General features: G+C 36.4%; 1 protein-coding gene across 1 annotated transcript in view; it reads left to right on the top strand.

Moving 5' to 3' along the window:
- Positions 1–1,522: 1,522 nt before the first annotated feature.
- Positions 1,523–17,768, top strand: part of KIF14 (kinesin family member 14) — a 27,472-nt gene continuing 11,226 nt past the window's right edge. The window contains exons 1-18 of the mRNA XM_009283218.2: positions 1,523–2,835; positions 3,222–3,476; positions 4,962–5,049; positions 7,236–7,334; positions 8,927–8,979; positions 9,333–9,363; positions 9,721–9,828; positions 10,954–11,070; positions 11,707–11,825; positions 12,140–12,312; positions 12,688–12,835; positions 12,940–13,003; positions 13,217–13,401; positions 14,166–14,268; positions 14,488–14,648; positions 15,490–15,637; positions 16,363–16,515; positions 17,103–17,233. Of these exons, the coding sequence (XP_009281493.1) occupies positions 1,727–2,835; positions 3,222–3,476; positions 4,962–5,049; positions 7,236–7,334; positions 8,927–8,979; positions 9,333–9,363; positions 9,721–9,828; positions 10,954–11,070; positions 11,707–11,825; positions 12,140–12,312; positions 12,688–12,835; positions 12,940–13,003; positions 13,217–13,401; positions 14,166–14,268; positions 14,488–14,648; positions 15,490–15,637; positions 16,363–16,515; positions 17,103–17,233 (3,245 nt within the window). The 5' untranslated portion in view covers positions 1,523–1,726. The remainder of the gene's footprint in view (positions 2,836–3,221; positions 3,477–4,961; positions 5,050–7,235; positions 7,335–8,926; positions 8,980–9,332; positions 9,364–9,720; positions 9,829–10,953; positions 11,071–11,706; positions 11,826–12,139; positions 12,313–12,687; positions 12,836–12,939; positions 13,004–13,216; positions 13,402–14,165; positions 14,269–14,487; positions 14,649–15,489; positions 15,638–16,362; positions 16,516–17,102; positions 17,234–17,768) is intronic.

The following is a 17,768-nucleotide window of genomic DNA, read 5'->3' as shown; positions in this document are numbered from 1 at the left end:
GAGGTTGAGGGGCGCCTTCAGCGGGGCGGTCGTGAAAGGGATCTGTGGCCGTGTCGAGAGTCTTACGGGGGCTCGCCTGAGGAGGAGGGCGGGTTTGCTGAGGGATAGCGGAGATGACGATTTTTCCTACGCTTTCACCCAGCTTTGAACACTTGGGTTTCATCTCTAGTATCGACTAAAAATGAGGAACAAGCGTACTTCTAACAAGTCTTGAACCTTATTTCTTATTTTAGAATGAAGGAGCTTCTGATGGGGAGGTTTAAGTTTCCTACAGGAAAGCTTTGTGAATATTTGCAAGGCACGGCTATAGCAACAGGAGGGGAGAACTTCTGTTCTTACGCTAGTTATTTTAAAGCTGAATGGAAAAGGTTGTCTTTTCAGAAAACACTAAAAGTTCATGGCTCACAACCACGTTTCTTTATTTACTGACTGCTAGGTGCAGTCCACAAAATGCGTATTTTATAATTCACATATAGTAAGTAGTTTCCTGTATCAAACTGGATTGAGCAATAAATACGCTCTGGTCTGAAATTCTTGAAACTTTCCTCACAGCTTTTGAGCTATGAAAACTTTGTGCAGTCATGACACGTGTAGAAGTGGATGTAATCGCATAAATTCTGAGAGTACTCCAAAAGCTGTAACTTAAAAGTGTAGCATTAAAAGAAACTTCTGTTGGAGCAGTGGTTAAATGGTTGCTTCTACATCACTTGCTCTCATCTTGCTTTCCTTTTTTTCCCCTGACCATCTGCTTCTTCTGTTAATGATATATGCAGTTTTGGAAGGGTCTAAGGCAGGTGACTTCTTGTTGACTTTTGATAGCAAATTAATTGCAGTTGGCAAGTGGGTAGTGATGTCAAACCTGTAAGAACCTGATAACTATGATACATATGCAACAGTGAAAGTATACTTTTCTATACCAGATTGGATGTATACAGCTTTCTAAATATTTACATGTAGAAAGGGTGTGGAACGCATTTTACAGTTTTTCTTCTGTCCCCTAGGCTAGGTATGTTTTTGTTTTGCTAGGCGTGTATGTACTATAGTGGACTAAAATAATATCCAAACACATGGTAATAGCCATCTTTATTAACTGTCCTGTTCTGAGAGCGGGCTTTGTATTATATATAAAAATCCTGAAAAAATTCTGCTTTCTGTGTTCACAGATTTCCTATGCAACGTTAATGATTTTGTTGTTCTATTGGAGCCTGTTAGTTGTGAAACGCCAAGAGCATAAATAGCTGCGAGCAAATGGAGGCACGATCTTGAATGCCCTCTCTTTGGGGATCATGGTAGATCATTTGGAAGAAATGTCGATGGTGATCTTTGTTGCTAGATAGTTAGATCATTCTTTGTACCAACTGGTGCTTCTTCATGACGTTTGGTTTACTTTCCAAAACAAATCATAGAACTCAATAAATGGAATCAAATAGCCTACTATTGGCGGAAGCAGTCATTCAAATATAGAAGAATGGCTTTTTTTTTTTTTTTTTTAAGTGCTGGAGGTGAAACAGGATACTAATTGTTATTAATGTTTGGGGACATAGATTTACTGCAGTATATGCAAAGAGCTCCCCATGCACCGGAACATAAGTTGCACTGGACATGAGCATCATAAAAATTTTTGCTTTGTCTCCCCAGATTCCGTAAGAAGAAGCAACTAGAAATAATCTTTTAGTAAAGGTGGTGTACTTATTAAAAACCTAATGTTAACTCGCTGGAAGACAAAATGCCTATTTACACAGTCCCTGCAAGAAGCCTCTCTGAGGCACAGTGTACTACCGCTTTGCAGAAGACTTCTTCACAGAATACCAGCAACAAAACATCTGGGCAGCAACTGAAATCACAGGTGTCAGGAGAAGAAAAGGATAGTCTACTTTCATGTTCTCAGAATAAGACTGAGGAACTAAATAGGACCTACGTGATTTCAGCCTGTAAAAAAGTGAGTGACACATCAACCACATTTAAACCCGAAGGCAGATTAACACTCCAGAGGAGAACTGGAGCAAGCAAAGTATCAGTGTCCAGTAGTGAACAATTGCATGCAATCGCAACACAGGGCATGGAAAATACACAAATGGAGAAAAAACTTACTCTGCAGAGGCGTGTGAGGACTGGCTCCACAGAGAAGAGTAAAATTAATCAGAATACTGTGCCTGGACTAGAAAATAATGACTCGGCTGCACAAAGAAACTACAAGATTGCACTTCCACCAAATATTAATAAGGATGATACCCATGATGTTAAACCAAGCTTTAAGTTAGCTGAGGGTCAGCCAAGCTCGAAGGTGCAGTGTAACCTGAACAGCAAGGATTCCTTTGGCTTTGTTGATGGTCTGTGTGAAAATGATAGCTGCAAGCGTTTAAAATATAGGACAAGCGCTGCTGACACAAAATATCCAAATGAAGTTCCTAAATCAGAACAACTAGTTACTTCAAAATGTATTAATAGGGTATCGGGAGAACAACTGAATGAAAAAGGCGATATAAATAAGCTAGCTGGAAAGCAAAGGTTGCAACACTTGATTATAAAACATAACGGTTTGGAAAGACCAAGGACACCAACAAAAGGTTCAACAGAAGGGTTTAAGTTTACACCAAAGAACAGCACTTCTCAGGATCAACCATCTCTGCCTGCTTCAAATAAACGAACGCCTCATCTTCAAATTCTAGCCAAAAAGAAAACTAGTGTCTTTGGCTCTCCTTCTGTGAGTAGAAGCTCAAAAACAAAAGAGAACGCAGAAACTCTAGCTGAGAGCAGTAGCGCTGAGAAAGATGTTTTCAAAGTGGAAAACAGCAAAGTGATTGTAGCTGTGCGTGTACGGCCTTTCAGTAACAGGTTTGTATCCTGGACTTATTTCTGATGCTAATAGTAGCTTTTATAGTGTATGTTGATTCCTGCTTTCTATTTTTTGAACTGTTTAATCATTGACCCAATAAGGATGTAATACCTACTTTGAAATTAGCCGTTATTTCATGCAACATCAAGATAAAGATTTTATTAAGAGGTTGAATTCACTTTACGGGTATTTGGGGCTATTTTTTACATATTCATTAGCTGAAGTATTTTGAGCTTGAATACTTTGTATGGTCATCAAACGTTTTTTTTTTAACAACGATTACCAAACTTTTTATTTTCCATAAGGCAGTTGATTGAAATGACTAACTTAAAGCATGTAGCTTATGCGTTTTAATTTTTTAATTGTTTTTCCCCCTTCCATTCAGAGAGAAAAATGAAAACTCGCTCCCTGTAATCTCCATGAGCGGTTCGGAGACAGCTGTACGGAATCCAGCCACAAACCAAGTTTACAGCTTCAGTTATGACTTCTCTTTCTGGTCTTTTGACAAGTGTCACCCTAATTTTGCAAGCCAAGCAATGATTTATAAAACTTTGGCAGTGCCGCTCCTAGAAAGAGCTTTTGAGGGATATAACACTTGTCTTTTTGCTTATGGGCAGACTGGTTCTGGAAAATCATACACGTAAGTTCCTAATAATAACTGCTAAAATTCTGTAGGAGCTAATTGTTATGCAATCTATAGTAATGAAAAGAGATTATATGGAATAGAATTCATAGTTATTGGATTGTGTTAAAATGTTTTTGCATATTTTAAAACAAATTAAAAATAATTAAAACAATATTTATAATAATTGAGATAAAGTTAGCTGTAGAATATTTTTATGTAGCTGACACTGACCTCTTTCTAGGTCTAGTGAAGAAAATAAAAGCTCTTTCCAGAGATTTTAGTGAAGAAAAACCTTTATTAATGCTGAGAGCTTCTTGGGCTCTCCCAGTGCTGCTGTTCACCACTTTATATTATTTTGTGCGTGAAGTGACATGTTCTAAAGTATATTATGTTTTTTGGAAAAGACCTTAGAGATCTTTTATTATGTTTTTTGGAAAAGACCTTTCAGAGATCTTTCCAATTATGGTCCTGACTGTTTCAGAACTTTAAATAAATAAATAAATCCACGTTTGTGGCACTGCTTATTTGACATCTAATCTTTACCCAAAATAATCCCAGACAAATAACGTTTTGAGGGTTTATAGCCAATTTCATATACCTTGTGTATATTTTTCAATAGAATGCCTAGTGAACGGTTTTGTTTCTAACCACGCATCTATTAAAATCAGTTCTATGAGGTTTATAATTCCCATGAAGTACTATAGACTTCTAAATATGTAGTTGAGGATCAGAAATGTTTCTATTCAATTTATCACAATTTTATGTTTTTACTCAATTTATCATAGGTATAGAACTTATACAGAGGTAGGATTTTCTTTTTAAGTGGAAACTCTATTTTCACTTGTAATGTTTATTTACCTTGGCCTAAAAGAAAGATATGCTCAATATTGCAATTGTTATCCTATTTGTAGGTTTGTATTTTTTTCTTTTCCTCCACCTTCAGGTAGACAATTACTGACCTTCACCCCTTTGTATTTTCAGCAAGGCTGAAATTAATATCAGTAATAACTGTCTCAGGTCTACACAACAAACGTCTGTTGACAACTATGTTGTGTGGCTGCCTGAGTCTCTAGACTGTAGCTGAATTAGTCTGGTACACTGGTGTTCTGCAGCGGCAGAACTAGACAGGAAAGAACTACGCCAGAGGTGGAGAGGGGCTTAGGTTACTGCACTGGCAGGATGCAGAGAGTGTAAAATGCATGCAAAGGTCTATAGGTTTACTGTTTATAGTAAAGCTTACTCTTCAGTTGCTGTAGGGTTTTTGTTCAACTTTGGTTTTCAACCCGTTTCTCAGTGGATGAATTAGGTAAGACCTCTGGACGTCATCTTGTCCAACTCCCTGCTCAAACAAGCACCAACTTAGATCAGGTTTATTTCTGTCGCTTATTACTTCTATAACTTAGAAGCATATGGCATTTCAACTTTAGAGATATACAATTAATATTAAAACTAGCTATAGAGGGTTGCAAAACTGAACTAGCATTCTTTTTGTAACTACAGGATGATGGGGTTTGATGAAGACCGAGGAATAATTCCAAGACTTTGTGAAGATCTTTTCACTCGAATAGCACAAATGGACAAGCAACAGGTAGTATGCTTATGCTATTGACCTTACATTGAATTATGAGGAAACTGATGCATTTCAGTATTTTGATACCTGTTTCATTCTTTCATTTTATACCTTAGTGCTGACCTATTTATTAATGTCTGTGTTCTCTTGCTGATTCAAATTTTATTTCTGCTAGTAGCTCTGATTAACAGGATTCCCTAAATAGTCAAAATCAACATTGTTTTGTTTCCTTAATGACAGTAATTTAAAAAAGAAATATCAGCATGATATATTTGATGTGTCACTAGACTAGGATTCTTTCCTCTGTATAGCATGTCTTACAAGATAAGATGTAAGGAAAGGTGAAAAGAAATCCTAGTGGGTTCCATACTTTCAGTGGAGGCATATAAAATAGAACTCAAAAAATATGAATTTATCTTTGAATATTGTCACGTATCAAAGTGAAATACACTTTAATAGTATTCTAATTCTAGTGTTCTAGCTCAGTATTCTTGCTGAAATTTAAAAAAAATCAACTACCCCCACCCGGATTTTTTTTTTAAAGAATTTAAAATTTTCATTGTAAATAACATTTTTTCTTCTCTGTTTTGAGAATAGATCTTTATTCATACATAACTCTACATGAAAGAGTGGTCTTCTGAGAGGGGGTGGGAACATTTCATCTGCTCACAATGTATTTTGATTTGAATTCCTGTCCTAGGGCTATGGTATGTGGATTTAAAAACAACATAGTAGTAATCCTTTCCAGAATGAAGGGTTACATTCTGTTTCTGCCCCAATTAATTGGTGTAGTAACGGTACATTTAGAGAATCATAACTGGAGACACAATTAACTTAAACTCTTGGGGGGGAAAACAAATTTAAACTACTCATTTCATGTCTTAAGAAGAAAAGATCCAAACTGAGAATGCAGGGGGTTTGTTTGTGGGAATTCTTCAGGTATATTTGTTTTTCTGTCTGACTGTTGTTGAGGCTTTTCTAAGACTGAATTTCTGGTACAGAATCACTTTTGAGGAACCAGCTTCACTACAGTATAGCGCCTGAGATTTGAATTGCGCACCTAAAGCTTTCTGTAGTATTAACACAAATCATAATTTGTGGTTAGAAACTCTGAATGTCTCTTAAAATTATGAAAAGGCTTAGAAACTTATATTTACGCTCCTTCTTGGATAAGGAGTATCTGATGCAAAACATGTTGGTGACAAGGGCTGTTCTTTGTATTCTTTTTCTCTGTATGTTTGTCCATGACTGTAAGGACTGACTCGCAGGTCTGTAGACCTTAACATTCAGTTAAGCTTATGCAGGCAAACTTTTCTATTTTTAACTATTCCAAATTTCTGTATTGCTTTATGCTTGAATTCTTGACTTTGAATACTAGTACCAGTGAACACGTAATATTCTGATCCTACAGTAGATTTGATAGACGCTGAGAAATCTGCGAAGGTTATTTATTACTGAGTTTGGCTAGAGAGTATAACTTCTAAAAAATGCAGAGCTGCTAGATATGTTTGTTATTCCTTTGCTTATGCGTTCTGAATAAGTGATTCTGTTGCTGCAAATTGTCTCGAATCTTGTATTTCTGACTTCAATGTTTTAGGTTTTTTGCTGCAATCTTCCTTGTCTCATTTTATTTAAAAAAGAAGGGGGGGGGGGAGACCTGGATACCTTCAGAGGAAGGAGATGTGTTTTCCTGAAAAGTTTGTTGTTTAGTACTGCTTTAAAATTGCTGTAGGTAGAATCAAGGTTTATCTTTCCATTAGGTCATTCTGTTCCATGTCAGGATGTTGACAACATCAATCCATGCCTTCTGTTACATGTATCATGCTGTAGAAGCGCAATCCCTAAGGGAATGAGACTACTGCAGGTGCAAACAAAACCATGTTTTCATGTACTAAAAAACCAACACTGAAAATTCTGAGGTGGATGTATATACTTTTTTTTTTTTTAAGCTTGATAGCTATCATCTAGGAATGGCTGTGGATGGAATTCCAATAAATTGTGTTCTTGGCAATAGATCCCTGGTTTAGGGTATCATTTCTCTTGGATTTCTCTGGGATCATTTCTCTAGCATCATTTCCCTTCAGTACAAATGCTTGTAACATTGAATAGCAGGATCTGGTAATCTAGGTTAACTTTTGAAGCAAAGGATGATGAAAATGTTTTGTGGACTATATTAATAACACTTGTATTATTAATTTTACTAGATTTTGTATCATCTTGAAATGAGCTTTTTTGAAGTATACAATGAGAAAATTCATGATTTGCTTGTCTTTAAAGCTGAAAGCGGACAGAAGAAACAACCAGTAAGTTGCTCACAGAAACAAGTATGTGCATAATCTCAAAGTAGAGGCATCTGTTCTGTAATCAAAAATGCACAAATGACAAGTGATCATTGTTTCGTTATCTAAGTACCTTAGATTGTTGTGAATAATGGCATTTCGGTAAAAAAAACCCACCTCACTATATGACTTCAAGCAAAATGCTTGGCACTTCAGAAATGCTAAGCGAAAAAAATAATCTTGCTGGAATAGAAACAAAATGATTCAGCAGAATCTCTCAAAATTGTTGTTAACATCTCTCCTTATTGAAGATAATCTTATCAGCCTTTACAAAAAAAATCTGAGAGTATTATTTATCTACATCTCCAGATTATATTAAGAGTTTTCTGTGCAATATAATTAATTATAATACAAGTTATAATCTTGTAATTTAGATGGAGTTCTAAAATGGAAGGATGGAGATGTCAGGAGGCTTCCAATGGTGTTTGGGGTGGGGGGGAAGTATTTGCCTAATTGTATTTGAGCCATCAGCCTCCTCAGTTCTTAGCACTACTGAAATGTCCATTCACTTTCTGAAAATATCTGTGTATAGTTGATCTGCTGGGATGCCCGTTTGCCACTGACTCTATGTATCTAACTGCAGTCCATAGTATATTAATGAAAAAATGTTAATATTTGCAAAGGGAGAATATTTCCCCACTTTGTTTCCTCTGTGTATTTACGTTGCCCAGCTACAGAAAACTACTATCATATAAAGGCTTAGCACCAAGATGGATAATATCTTTCAGATTCTTTGCCCTGGATAACTTACTGCTTAGAGCCATGGGGCTGTCAGGAAGTTCTTTTTTTTTTCCTGTTGGTTGTTTCCCAAGAAGCTGGGGGGGGGGAAATCAGTGACCTGATTAACTAGTTCAGGATGACTAGTTAAACTAGTTTAGCTAGTTTTTAATGCTTGTGTGTTAGAATATGTAAAACCATAAATTAAAGAAACTTGTGTTAAGTAGGGGATGTAGGGAAGGAATTTATCATGTTTGATTTATTAGAAAAAAAAAGTACTTTCTGTACTTTGACATATTGAATACTATACAGGCCACTCGTGTGAACTATGAGTATTAGTTTATGATAAAGAAGACACACTACATTCAACTTGCTGTTGAAATAAGTCCTTTATCCTAAACTTGGGACTTATGTGGACTAGTTACATAGAAGTAAACACTCTACTGTCTAGTTTATAGTAGGAGTGCTTTCATCTGAGTTTTGTCAGTGTTTTTGAGCTAAGCTACTTAACTTGGAAACAATAGATTTATGTTGCAGAAAAGATCCCCCCCCAGACACACACCTTACAGAAATATCTTCTATAAGATACATGTTCTTGCAGTTAACTCTGTGAGCAATGGCCTGGTGCAGCCTGCTGTGATTTCTCAGGCAGCCAGAAAAATTCAGTTGTAGGTATCTTCCTGAAAATACTGTTCTAGATGACTCATGCTAAGTTTATCATCAACAAAACATCATACTAGCGATGTAGATCGACTTTCTCTTAATTTTAAGGTATTCCTGAGTGCTAGGTCTGACTAATGCACTCCTAATAATTTTTCTATTAAAATTATTCTCACCAGCTTCGTGTAAGAGAACATCCAGTGTTAGGACCATATGTGGAAGGCCTGACAGTGTAAGTCTTAACTGTTCTCATTTTAATAGATGTATGGTGTAATCCTGGAAGAGTGTGCTAATTATTATCTTGAGGCTCTGTGAAAGCTTGTGTACTCACCAGTAAATGAGGCAAGATCTTAGTATCACATAGTTTTACAAAAATGCGTACCCATGTCTAGCTTGACTTGAGGCATTTCCTTTAGTGTATTGCTTTAGTGAAATAAGTGTGTGAAAGTCTCAAGACAAGTGGAGCTTTCATGGTATATTTGTGTTTTGTCTGTAACTGGGGAAATGTTTCAGAACTCAGGCAGCAGGGAAAACTGTAGAAAGAAAACAGTCTGAACCCAAACTTTTCTTTTTCCCCCACCTTAGGAATGTTGTCGGTTCTTACTCTGATATCCAGGTAAGAGTTATTTGGTTACCAAAAGGAAATACAAATATTTCTACTTGCTCCTTCCTTCACTGCTGGAAACTAATTCCATGGATGGGAAGAAAATGCTTTACAGACTGCCCAGTAGTCTGTGATATTTCAGCTGATTTTGTAAAAGGACAATGAAGACTAGTCCTATATAATGGAGCTAAGTAGATGCATACAGGCAAGTGTCACTCTCTTCACATGGCTATCTCTTAATCTTAAGTTTTAATTCCTCCCTTATAGAGTCATCATTTGTGTTAATAACTTTATTTGCAAACATTTTAATCTTCAGTTAACTACCCAAAGTAGGTTTTGGTTTCACATCCTGACTTTTATCTCTTACAGAGTTGGCTTGAACTAGGAAATAAGCAGAGAGCAACAGCTGCTACAGTAATGAATGACAAGAGCTCTAGATCTCATTCTGTCTTCACCCTTGTCATGACGCAAACCAAGGTATTGCTGAGTGTTTTATATCTGTTCAAATCAGGTAGTAAAAAGTTGTTTTGTGTGCTGCCTAGAAAATTGTTGTCAGAATATACTTGAAGAAGATGAGTAAAGCACGGGGCATTTTAACATGGCTTTCTACACAGCAAAACGTGTTTTATTTTGCATGCTTTGAGTAGATTCTCATGTCTCTGTGCTACATATATTTATAGCAGCAATATAAATATGTCTAGACTGGCAGATCTAGGAGTAGTTCCAAGCTTCTGAGTGTGAGTTTTGAGACGTAACTGGAATCCAAATTGAGACCAGACCTGATTTCACACTGCTACCAACACAACTTAGCTTCTAAGAAGGTTAGGCTATGCAAGGTGGATAGCTGTGCTGAGTTCGTGCAGGTGATGAGCTGGAACAATGGTAGAGGATGCAGCTTCTGCTCAGTTTCAACACAGTTCACTGAGTAAATGTTTCCTTGCTTCAGGATACCTCTCTCACCCATGTGTCTCCAGGATATAGGGACTACAACTCCTCATCTGATTTACAGATGTGTAAGAGACAAAACCTGACTTAGTGAGATGAGCCTGAAAACAGAAGTGAAATGGGTAGAAGTCCTCAGAGGTCTACAGTCTGTCAATTTTCTCCATTCATGAATAACTTGTTGGTTTGGTGGTTTTGTTGTTCTTGGTTGGTTTAATTTTCTGGCCCGATTTCCGAATCTTCTCCTTCCTTCTTCCCCTCACCATTCTCACCACTAGATTATTTCTTTTCTCTATCAGGACTAGTCTCGAGACTTTTCCACTGGCTACTTAACTGATCTTCATTGGTCTAAGTCAGTAACACTGATTTCTGTGGGTTTTGGATAGCCACAATAGTCAAACTTCAGACCCAAACCCACAGTTTGCTAATCTGTTGTTTGTGCAGTTTATGCTTATACAGTTATTCAACCGTAAACAATTGATACTATGGTTAAAAGTCTAAACTTAGTCTCCTTCAAGGGATGTACCTGAAGGTATCCTGTCAAAAAGTAAATGGAAGTGTCAATTTTTTTATGTATTTAAAGTGAACAGCTTCTTAGATTTCTGCTTGTCCTCAGGCTTTTTATTTTGGTTCGAATGCAAACATCTCCCTCTTTTCCAGGTAGAATTTGTGGATGAAGAACAATGTGATCGTAGGCTTACCAGTCACATAAATCTAATTGATCTAGCTGGCAGTGAATGCTGCTCAACAGCTCAGACCACTGGAGAAAGGCTGAAGGTAAACCAGGATTGGAAATCTGTGGAAAAGGATCGACTCTAAAGAATACCCCTAAACTCCAAAGCATCCTCAGCTACCAGGACTCTTGGGCAGAAGCTGTAGTTATAAAAGGATATGTAGCCCTTGGGCTTACAAGTATTGCATAGCATTTTGCTAGTGAGGGTTGGATGGCCCTAAGAAAAGCTGTTCTGACTGCGCAGTACGGCAGGCCACATCTTGCTTGGGACAGCACTCCCCTTGCTATGCAGGCCTAATGATGCTTTAGAAGGAATGAGGAAAAACTATCCGCATGACTTTCCAGACCATCAATCAGATATCCCGTGGAGCTGGGGCTTGCCCCTTTTTTTTGGATTTAAGTAAATAGAGTTTCTAATGAGAGATTTTCTTTTAAGCTGCCTTCATAAGTTTGATGGTTCTTAACACTGCTTATTTTAAAGCCAGGGCCTCTGTTCTTTCCAAATGAAGATCTTCTAGGATATTGTTGCATCTTATTGTTGTTTTTTAATCAGTGGTGATGTTTAATATGGTACAGCTGTACCATACATTGAATAAGCACAATTAAATCAACAGTACAGTCAATAACATCACACAAGAAAACAACTGTATTATAATTGTTTTTATTTTTGCTTTGTGTAGGAGGGTGCGAATATTAATAAATCACTGTTAACCCTTGGAAAGGTTATTTCTGCACTCTCTAAACAATCTCGAAATGGAAAGAAAACTTTCATTCCTTACCGGGAATCTGTCCTTACTTGGTATGTACACCAGAATTTTTTTATATAGAAGTAAAGGCTTTCTCAGATTGTGGATTCCTCTTCTATTGAGGAGGCATAACTTCCCTTCCTTCCCTCCCTCTCTCTCACGTGACCTTTGAAGGGAAGAAATTAGCCTGTTGCATCAGGTGAAGAACAAACAGGACTTTGGTTTGTATTTTAAGTAGCTAACAATCACTCTCAAATAAGTAGCAAGACCCTAAGTATTTTGTATTTAATCTGTTCAGATTGAGAAGTTTAATTTTTATTTCAATGTGGGGGCTGGGGATTGACTTCTACTCTCCTGTCAAATGAAGGTTGTTAAAGGAAAGTCTTGGTGGAAATTCACAAACTGCTATGATTGCCACAGTAAGTCCAGCTGCCAGCAGTACAGAAGAAACACTCAGCACTCTTCGCTATGCAAAACAAGCTTGTTCAATTATCAACATTGCTAAAGTAAATGAAGATGTGAATGCCAAGCTGATCAGAGGTGAGGTTGACATCTGCAGAGGTGAGGTTGACATCTGCAGCCTTTGAGGGTTTTTTCATTTGCATGTGTGTTTAGCTTATTGCTCAGTAAGAGCTGTTACTACTAATAATCTATTGTGTTGACTGACCACTTGTCAAATAGGTGAATACAACCCAGGATATCTTCCTTTTAATATTATTCTTCTTTGTGAGCTTTTTTTTTTTTTTTGCCAAAGTTCAGATGATATCTTAGGCTATGCTTGAGAACCTGGAATGGGGAAAGGTGTTTCATTTTTGATTAAATAACAGGATGAATTTTCTAGTATCGTACTGAAATGTCTAAACCCTATTTTGTCTTCATTTTTTGTGTACTGTGTGTCTGGTTTGTCTAATGTAGAATTGAAAGCTGAAATTGAAAAACTGAAGGCAGCTCAGAAGAGCGCTCTGAACACTGATCCTGAAAAATACAGACGTTATTTGCAGGAAGTAACATCTCTGAGGGTAAAATTGCACCAGCAGGAGAGGGACATGGCAGAAATGCAAAGGTCGGGCAGTCGTTAATGTCTTACTTTAAAATAGAAATGGTAAAATGTATACGCTGTAATTTTTCTCCTAATATGTTGTGTTATTTTCCCCTCAATATATTAAGGGCCTGGAAAGAAAAATTTGAACAAGCAGAGAAAAGGAAATTAGAAGATATAAAAGAATTGCAGGTACGTTTTCTTTCTTCACTTCACTTTCTATAGGAGATAGTACAGAAAGTATAACATCAGCAAGCCTTGCAGAAGAATTAGAATAGTTGTAAGATTTGGTTTCCTTAATGCTATTCTTTTAACAGACTACTGTGACTTCTTAGAAAAATTTAATATAGATATTTGAATGCACAAAGTAAATTGTTTTTTTATGCAGAGCTCTCTTTTATCTAGAAAGCAGGAATTGCATTCAAAATGGACAATCATTTACCAAACCTTGTCAATCTCAATGAAGATCCTCAGCTTTCTGAGGTGCTGTTGTATATGATCAAAGAAGGCGAAACTACAGTTGGAAGGTATACACCAAATTCGAAACACGATATCCAGCTTTCCGGAGTGCTAATTGCTGATAACCATTGGTATGTAGTGTTCTTTTTATACTTTAAGTGAGAGCAGGAAATACTTCTTCTCACCCTTCCGTTTCTTTTGGAGTCACTCTTCCTTCTGGCAGTAACAAAATATGGGTTTCTAACCAGGAAAATAGTATTCAGGGATAATTTTTGTACTGTTCAATTATTAAGGTAACCTCCTTCTGTTCCCTCTAGAAGTCTGTTGACCAAGGTAGTTTAATTTCTTTGTTCGTTTCATTCATGTAGCAAAATTTTCTATTTGTGCAGAAATGCTGGAGAAGGACCTGATTAATGATGCTGTGTGATAACTCTATTACATGAAGTTCAATGGAAAAGTGAAATGCCTTGACAGTTCTTACTTAAAACTAAAAGTAGAGAGCAACTTGGCTGTATTGCAGAAATATTGTTTAAAGTGCATTCCATGCAATTGATCCTAGAGAAAATGCTGGAAGAAACTTAACTAATAAATTACTAAAAACATGAAAGATGTGGGTATGTTGGGAAATTAAGCATTATCAAAGAAAGGCTCAGATGACAGGGTATTGTAGTGATATTTTAGCAGTGGATTCTTCTTAGATTTAAATATCGATTCTCTTCCAAAATACAGGTTGTCACCCATTAATTATGTATGTTGTAACTAAATAGTATGAACACAATCCACATCTGGAAAAACAAGAACAGGACGCTATCTAAAGCATGAATTTTAGTCTATTAAGAAACATCATTTGCAATTAACGTGAGCTACTGATATCGCAAACGTTTCTTGTTTTCAGTGTTATAAAAAATACTGTTGGCAAAGTGAGTATTATTCCACTGAGAGAAGCAAAGACATACGTGAATGGGAAATGCATTTTAGACCCAACAGTTCTGCATCATGTAAGTAATTGACTTGGTAAAAGAAATATGTGCGTGTGTGGATTTCTTAACCTGCGGTCTGAAGTTGTAATATTAAAGCTTTCTTAGAAGGCTCTGAAACCATAAACATTTGTCTCTTCTTCTTTGATTTCTAGCCCCACCTTTTATGTTTTAAGCACTGTAAATTTGCTTATAAATCTAAAAGAGAACAAACTTTTTTTTTCCTCCTGTTCCCAATAGGGTGATCGAGTGATCCTTGGGGGAGACCATTATTTCAGGTTTAATCATCCAGTAGAAGTTCAGAAAGTTAAAAGGCCATCTTGTGGGACTATGGTTTTGCATGATGGTCCAAAAGATTTTGAATTTGCAAAGAATGAGCTGCTTATTGCACAGAGAACACAGTGAGTACTGCATCTTCTTGTTCTAAAAATAAATTCAGTTGTTAATGCAACTGTGCAATAAGTTTAAGAAATAAGAAATTTAAGATTATTAATTATTTCACAATAAGGGAAAGTTGGAAAATAGCAAGGTTATTGTTAACTCCATTTATAATGGAAATGGAAGTCCCAGACTTAGCTGAAATGAATGTATACCTCTAAGAGGTGATCACCACAATCTAGTTCAGTTGTCAAGAATGTAGACCACTATTAAAGAAACACTGACCTCCAGAGGTCCTCAAAGTAGTGTATCTCTTCAGTTACATTTCTTTCCAAGCACATAATGAGTCTGAAATTGACTTTTGATGTTTTAGAGAGATTTAAAGCCTGAAAAGCAAATGTTTTAAGAAAAGAGAAGAACCCAAAGTTACAACCTTGGTCTTCTGTGATGGTGGAGAATTTGAGAGACAGTAAAGTGTTATTTGTACTTGCTTTGTTCCTGGGAGTTATAAAACCGCAAGGCTCTGACTTAAAATTTACTTTTCTGCATCTTAATGTGATTTAGTGAGTTTCTATTACAGTTCTTAATTTTGTTAAAGGTGCATAATAAAATAAATACAGAAATCAAGTAGACTTTAAAATTCTGGAATGTCTTCCATCTTTACGAGTGTCTACATTTTCCCTATGAAATCAAAAATATCTAGGTGAAGTATAAAAGTTGTTTTTAAAAAAACCAAAACAAACCCTCATATTTACTGTTAAAATTGGAGGCTCCTGTCGTGATAGAAGAAAATACTAGAATACTCTATGCAGCCTGTAAGAGATTAAAGCCAGCATTCTAAATGTATGATACTTCTACTTGTAGGCTTGAATCAGAAATTGAAGAGGCACGACTCAAAGCCAAGGAAGAAATGATGCAGAGTGTCCAAATTGCGAAAGAGATGGTTCAGCAAGAACTGACCTCACAAAAAGAAGCTTATGAAAGCAAAATAAAATCACTGGAAGCAGAGGTGGTAAGTTGCCATTGCATCGTTACATAGAACTTACCAATAAAATGAAACGGAAGCTGTAGTATGGGGCTTCTATTTGCTTGTTTGGGGTTTTTTGTTTGGTGTTTTGTTTTTTGGTCTTGCATATTGTAACAGTGTCTTAGGCAATGCTAAGCCTCATTCTTCTTTTTAAAAAAAAAAAATCAGCCTTGCTAACACAAGAAGTTATAAAGTATAAGGTATCCCCTTCAGAATTATTTTAGGGATTTTTGGTTTATAGAATTAGTCAGGAACTAAAATATTAATCCAGTGTGAATTTGATGAGGGTGTAACTTGTATATGAAGAAAAATCCCTACAAAATCTAACTTACGCTATGAGACTTTAAAATTACTACAGTATTTTAGTTAATATGGCTTCTTTTTTTTTCTTCCAAGTTTGCATGCTGCTTTGTTGTTAGTCTTTTGAAATACTTTTACAATATATATAAGTCTACCTAGAAGAATACATCATGGTAAAACAACAATTATGATGGAGTATTTTATTTCTTAAATGTGCTCTAGAAGACATAATGTGATGCTTGTGAACTGGGATATAACCTTTCATTGCTGACACTGGACTAGGTAGTCCACAAGGGCTGCATGTTTTAAATGTATTGAAGTGAAAATAAGTCTTAATATCTGCCTAAGGGATGGATCAGAAATGCTGTAGGAGTGGTACACCTCCTCTCATCTGTCCTTTTTTATGTTAGAGAGAAGAATCTCGTAAGAAGCAAATCCAAGAACTGAATAACCAAAAAGCTGCAACTAAAATACAGGAGCTAGAGAAGGCAAAGCAAAATCTTGAGCTAGAACTACACTTCAATAAGAAGCGTTTAGAAATGGAGGCCTTAGCTACCAAGCCGGTAATTGGAAGGAGGAAAAAAAAAAAAAAGCTTTTTGTGATAAACTGTGGTTTGTTTTGTGTGTTGTTTTTTTTTTTTAAATAAATCTTTGTAAGTGGAATGTTTCTGAAGTATTTTTCTACATGATTTTATGCAAAAGAACAGAAGTTTTGTTTACACTTTGAATATGATATTGTATTAAATTTGGGGATAAACTAATGCTGACCTTATTTCTTATATAATGTGGACTGTTTTGTTCATGTACCAAACTTTAGTGACCATTGCCTGTGCCAAAAGTTATGACTCCAAGGATTAATGTAAGTAATGCCTGTGTTTTTGCTGGTGTTCATATATATCTGACTGCTGCAACAAATATGACTTTTTAAAGTTGTTTCTTTTTAATTCCAGTATTTTTTTTAAGCGTGTCAATATCTAAGCAAAACCAGAAAACTGTCAGAGTTTGAAGACGGAGGGTTTCATATCGATATGGCAGATGTCCAATATAAATTTCATTCTGTTCTGAGACTCCATAAAATGACAGCAACAAACAATTTTGCTTAAATACACAGAATTCAGAGTTTGGGATTTTTTTTTTTTTCTTCCCCCAGGCTCTAGAAGATCATACTATTCGTCATGCAAAGATACTTGAAGCTCTGGAAGCTGAGAAGCAGAAGATTGCTGAAGAAATACACACCCTTCAGAAGAATCGTGGAAGTGGGAATAAAACTATAACTAGTACGTATATACACAACGTTGCAAGGGCAATGCTGACTTCTCTTTGCTTGGTGGGCTTGGATTTAGTGGATATGGATCCAGAAGCTCTTTCTCTTCCTCTAATGCTTCTCTAGCGATCCTAAACAAGAAGAGCCTTTTGGCTGCTATGATCCTTTCCATTCATAACCCGTATATATCGGACAGTGCTAAAAGCTCTGTTTTAATCATGCTCAGGGTGGTTAGCTGGATATACAGATAGTCTGTATTTACCCCGATTACTTAGAAGTTCTTCCCCCATCTGGTTGAACTAGTTAGGTGTTAACTCATTGGGGAAACTGGAGTAACAGAATTGATTCTGTTTAGTTTCCTATCTCAGATTAGTCTAATATATAGTGTCTGGTGTTATGCCTCTATTTCTGAAATACCCTTTACCTGACCTTTTATAAAGGGGTATCTTGGCTGGGAGGGTAATTTTTTCCCAATGTATTGGGAATTCACAGAACTGTTGTAGGCTAAATTCCGTTCAAGGTTTTTGGTTGTGGTTTCTTTTTTTGCCCCCC

Source organism: Aptenodytes forsteri, unplaced genomic scaffold (assembly GCF_000699145.1).
Source record: "Aptenodytes forsteri isolate BGI_AS27 unplaced genomic scaffold, ASM69914v1 Scaffold181, whole genome shotgun sequence".
Taxonomy (NCBI): domain Eukaryota; kingdom Metazoa; phylum Chordata; class Aves; order Sphenisciformes; family Spheniscidae; genus Aptenodytes; species Aptenodytes forsteri.
Note: the sequence above shows the minus strand (reverse complement) of the source record. Positions and strands in the feature narration are given on the sequence as shown.